The sequence below is a fragment of the Alosa alosa genome, chromosome 8 (assembly GCF_017589495.1).
Source record: "Alosa alosa isolate M-15738 ecotype Scorff River chromosome 8, AALO_Geno_1.1, whole genome shotgun sequence".
Lineage (NCBI taxonomy): Eukaryota > Metazoa > Chordata > Actinopteri > Clupeiformes > Clupeidae > Alosa > Alosa alosa.
In genome coordinates, this window is record NC_063196.1 from 9,809,059 (window position 1) to 9,814,380 (window position 5,322).

General features: G+C 42.1%; 1 protein-coding gene across 2 annotated transcripts in view; it reads left to right on the forward strand.

Annotated features, from left to right (window-relative positions):
• Positions 1-4,547, forward strand: part of ppm1ab (protein phosphatase, Mg2+/Mn2+ dependent, 1Ab) — a 32,073-nt gene extending 27,526 nt beyond the window's left edge. Inside the window, exon 6 of one of the 2 annotated variants that reach the window (XM_048249752.1) lies at positions 4,532-4,547. In XM_048249752.1, the coding sequence (XP_048105709.1) occupies position 4,532 (1 nt within the window). In that variant the 3' untranslated portion in view covers positions 4,533-4,547. Of the gene's footprint in view, positions 1-1,915; positions 3,011-4,531 lie in introns of those variants that run through there. The other variant, XM_048249746.1, reaches the window with a different exon arrangement.
• The last annotated feature ends 775 nt before the right edge of the window (positions 4,548-5,322 follow it).

Genomic DNA, 5,322 nt, shown 5'->3' on the forward strand with positions numbered 1-5,322 from the left:
TCTGTGTGTGTCTCTGAATAATGCTAGCTGACAGCAAAAACAGCGACACCTCTTCAGGTACTGTACCACAGTATAGCCGTCAGCAATCCAGCTTATGAGCCCTGCAGCGTTCACGCTCTCTCCTCTGCTTTCACTTTCCCCCTCTCTCCCTCCCTCCCTTTCTCTCCCTCCCCCACTCTCTCTTTCTCTGTCTCCCTCTCTCCCTCTCTCACTGTTGCCATTGGCTAGTGGAGCTCCATTCACTCCTTCTGTGGTTGTAAATGTGTCGGTGGCTAAAGAGAATCGATGGCCTGCGAGTGTCCCTGTGTGTGGCCCGTCAGGGGGCCGGAGCTGGGTGCCATTGACCTGTCTGCCACTGCCACAGGAAGCGCCGCACCATGGGGGTTTGGAGAGGTTCCTGTTCCCGCCGTGAGACGTCGATACCGATACCGGCCTTTTCAGACGGGCCAGCAGGTCAAGAGAGAGGGCCACTGCTGCCCTTGGGGATGATTGACATGCTTCACCTGCTAAAGGTGTAATCAACAGCTAACTTGAGTTGAGCTGCTTGCAGAGTAGAGACGCTGTGCTTTCATCACAGTGGAAATGTGTTTAGGCTGGCAAGATAGAGTTACATATTAGTGTAAGGCCCGTTTTTTGCTCAAACCTTTTGCATTTCTAAAGAATGCCTTTTGCATTCAATTTACATGTGTGGATACCTGTGTTTGATCTGTATTGTCTTAGCTGGCCATGGCCAAAGACCCCCAACCATTTGCTCCTTGTTCTGGCCCCTCTACTGAGAGGTAACTCAGTCCTGGGCCTACTTGATGTCTTATGGTGAGATAGGCCAACCTCATTATCATACAGTATTGCTCTGTAAATATGTGTTGTGAATAATACATTCATGTTTGGTCTTGAATTAATACTTGTAATGTGGGCAACAGTCTGATTATGGTTTCGTTACAATTGAATGTATCTGTGCATAGTTGTAGATTAAGAATTAAACTGTAGCATAAAGTTATGATATCCACCTGGGCCACACCCATCCACCTCAGACAACAAAGGCTCTGATGAGTCGGGGGTGGCCCAAGTGAATGATAAAAGTGGAGGCTCTGGTCCTCCTGGGCTCTTCGGCTTTCCCATCTTGGACCTCTTCTCTGGGTCTCTCTCTTTCCCCCCTCTCTCTTTCTCCCTTTTTCTCTCTCCCTCTCTCTGTCTCTCTTTCTCTCCCCCCCTTTCCCTATCTCTGGGTTTGTATTGTTTTATCTGGTGTATCTGTTATCTCTAACTTGTCAAGTTTACCTCTGTGAATTGGTTAAGTTTCCTTTGTTACCATTTGCTACTTTGTTACAGTAGACCATGTGAGTTTACTTGTACATTCAACTGAAGTGATATTGGTTACATTTACCTTTAAGGCTTAATGCCTATGAAATTGTTAATTTGCCTACCAATAGTATATCTTCAATTCTCGTAGTGTGCCAAGCTCTTTCAAGCGAGGATAGCCTATAGCTCGACGTCTCTATGTTTCCGAGGCTATATATAATTTCTGAGCGTCTTACATTAGCATGAAGTCAAGACTGGAAGCCTCGATGTTAGCCTGAAGGTGTCTGGCCTTATTGATTTTTCTTGATGTTTTGAGGGTTATGAATAGATTAAGTGAATTTCTTGAACATGTTTCAATGGTGAGAATGTCATTCATTTTACACAGTCTCTACAGTCATCATGAGTAAATTAGATGTAGTCACACAGCATTGTTAATCATAGTGCATCATATTCATCTATCAGGCATTAGCTCAATCACAGGCACGGCGTCTGTGGCTGAATCTAACAGTGTACCAAACCAATCCACTCCGGACATCTCAGTATCATCCGTAACTCAGTACACAGTCTTCAGATTTGATTGATGGTACATGCAATACTGTATATTTCCCCATCACAGCACAGGTGACCGTGGTGTATCCGCACTCCAGTCACAATAAGCAGATGAGGTGAGCGGAGTCCTACTGTGTTTGGAGAGAGCCATGTAAGTGAATATAATTGTGCAGAGAGTCAGTCAAAAAATTCTGTATCGAATGCAGAGCTGTTTGTGATGGTGGAATCGGTCAGATTAATCACAGAAAATGTTTGTATGGCCTTGAGTAGTCCACACAAAAACACACTCAGGATCTTGTTTTTAGCCCACTTATGGATGTCTGAATGCATCCTGGTATTTTGGTATTTCATTTTTTTGCCTGAAAAACTGAATTTGTCTGTAAACACACACAAACAGTCTGGCATTGCATAGAACCAGCACATTGTGGTATGTGTGCTTTGCTAAGACTCTGAAAGCCAACAAGAAGTAGTGTCTGATTGTGTGCAGGTGCCTTCTATGGAAAGGGAGACAGCTTTCGTCACATGTGATACATTGTGCCTACCTAACAATTGGCTTTCATTGTGATATAGACAGCGCACACTTGAGAGCCCTGTGCTAAAAGCTTTTGCTCAGTGGATACACATTTGAATGGTGAAGTCAACATGCCAGAGTCTCTGCTCTTTCCCCATGTTTCCATCCATCTTAGGTGCATGACTTTAAAACATGTAAATCTTGTTTGAATTGAAAAGGTTCTGAAACGAGAAGGGGTGGCAAGAATATAACCTGGCGGAGATGAAAAGAATATTTTCCACACATTTTTTTTCTTCCTTCTCCATCACGGTGTTGTTGCTCTCTGGAGACGTCTTACTCAGACAGCCATTTTGTTTCAAAGCGGGTGCCACTGTGTGCTACAATAGAGGCAGCAGTTTAGTCCTTTAGAGCTACACACAAACTCACACACACACGCACTCTATAAAAAACAGACACACACAAACTTACACACTCACACAGACACCCATGCACAGTGCACTCTCCTCTCTTTATCTAAATCACAAATAGAGAAACCAACTTACACACACACACACACACAAAGAGAGAGAGAGATACACATTGAAAAAGCAGAGGTCTAGCTGGGCAGAAGTGTGTGGCCCTCCCACAAAGATGTGGGTTTAGAGGTGTAGAAGGCACCGTATCAGCAGACAAAAGCACAGTGAATGTTCCATTTAAGGGTGTTAGGGGGGTCTGGGTGGGGATTTGTATGTGGGCCGTGGGCTCCTCCGGCTGCCATGTGTCAATTGTCGGCAGAGCCGAGGTTTTCCATCACTCCTTTCAATTGAAAACACAGATTGAAATGGAGCGGCAAAATAGTCAGACCTTAACCTCAATTTTCATCACCGTTGTCGCCATATTGTAATTTCATCTTAAACTGTCATTGCGTGTCAGTCAAGTTTCCAATTGTTGTAAGGAACAAACAGCTGGTTACTGGGGAATTGGTGTTTTCAAGGGCTGCATGGAAGCTCTTGTTTTCGTGGAGCTAGTGCTAGGAAGACGTATCAAATTACTGTATAGAAATGAATTTGTATGCTGACTTGATTCTGAGTGACTGTAATGTGCCCTCTATTCAGCCAGCTGCATTTATTATATTCCCTGTTCTATAGAATAACATCTGTGATTGCATTTCTGTTGTTATTTAAAATAAAGAATCTACCCCATCCCTGTCAGATGGTTAAGCTTATTAGTGAGATAAGGGAATGTATATGCTCTGAAGGTCATTTATTTTAGTGCATTAAATGGTATTTCTTTAAAGATTTTTTTTTTTTTATTGCAAAATTCAATGTGATGACCTTGACACCAAGATGGGTAGGTGATGCATGCAGGCCTATGTAGGCTATTAACTAGGCTAAATTTACATGTATTGAATTGACATTTTTATGTTAGGTTATGGACAAACTTTACATATGCATAAACGACTGTTTTCTATAGCCAACAATTGTATGCTATACAAATGGCCCAAATTACATATTCTGACAAAAAGGTATCAAAGTATTTCGAATAATTAAGGAAAGCGCTATTGAGTTGCTGCTTCGCCATTAGATCCCGACAGCGTGTATTCAATTCTAGATGAAAAATAGCCTACATTACGGAAAGAAACTTTTGAAAATATTGCTGTGATTCAGTTCAGTTTTCTGTTAGTCTGCTGCGCTCAAATAAGAACGTGGGTGGTCTACTGAAGACTGGCGGTGAAGAGGGCTTAATTAGCTTTACATACAGTAGGAGATACTTCATTTGCACAGCCAGTTTGAACCTCTGCAATTAGCTACCCATATTATCTGAGAAAATAGGCTCTTGAAGTTAACTTCCGTTTTATTTTGTTGTGACCGAACTTGTCACCGTTCGACATCACCAAAGCAAAGAGGGTTTATTGTGCTGCGGTCTACAACCTGTCGGCAGCCAACTAATTTAATTTAATTCTTCGATTTTATTGCTAAGCCTGTGACATATTTATATTACAATATTTGCCTTGTCGTGGGTTTATTTATGACGATCCTATATTTCAATACTTTGTAGACAAAACAGTAATTGTAGCCTACTTTTCCTTATCCTACCATATTTTTTTCTTTCTTTCCATTTTACTGTTTTACTGTCTTCTTTTCTTTTTCTAACAAATGGCCTACAATAACTTGTGTTTTTTTTCTAATTCAGAGCGCCAAGGTTTTTGCAGTGAAGCAGAACGATGGTGAGGCCTGTAAAACCCGTGTTGGTGACGACTTCATAAGCTTCAGAGTGTGGAATAAATGGGTTCCTTTGCTAATAAATTGATTGTAATCATTTCCCGGATATATTAAGGGTTGCCAAAAGGTTTTGTTTCGCCAGAGAGTTGAAATTAATCTTCAAAGAAAACATGCGGCCAAATTATTACGCACCCACAAACAATCGTCAAGGGCATACAGCCTCTACCGCTTTCGTGTGATTCTTAGAGAATTTGAGACGGATAAGGCATTCTCGCCTGTCGCTCTGTTTTTCCACTCGACATTTTTCAACATCTAGCACATATTTTTTTTATTTTATGACATTTTTAACCTTGCCCGATGGAATGTGTCAGTGGACTAGTATTACTATTATTTGTATTATTATTTATCATCGAGTGTCTTCATTCTTGTGCTTCATCTTACAGCTATGTTATTCAGTGCTTCTCTTTTGTCACCAACAGACCCCTGGTTGCATCACTGTCCCTTTTCACTGAATTTCTCTCTCTCTCTCTCAGACACACACACACACACAGACACACACACACACATACATATGCTCAGTCAGTCCTAACCATTGCCATTTCTACAGGAAGCAAACAAACGCAAAATAATCCAACACTAGCTGCATGGGTCAGGCCAGTGCCACCTGCTCCTTGGCCTTTTTCTAGCCCTGAAAGAGAAGAGGCAGACATCACGAACCCCATCCGGTGGGGAAGAATGAGGATGCATCCTTGTAGAGGACCT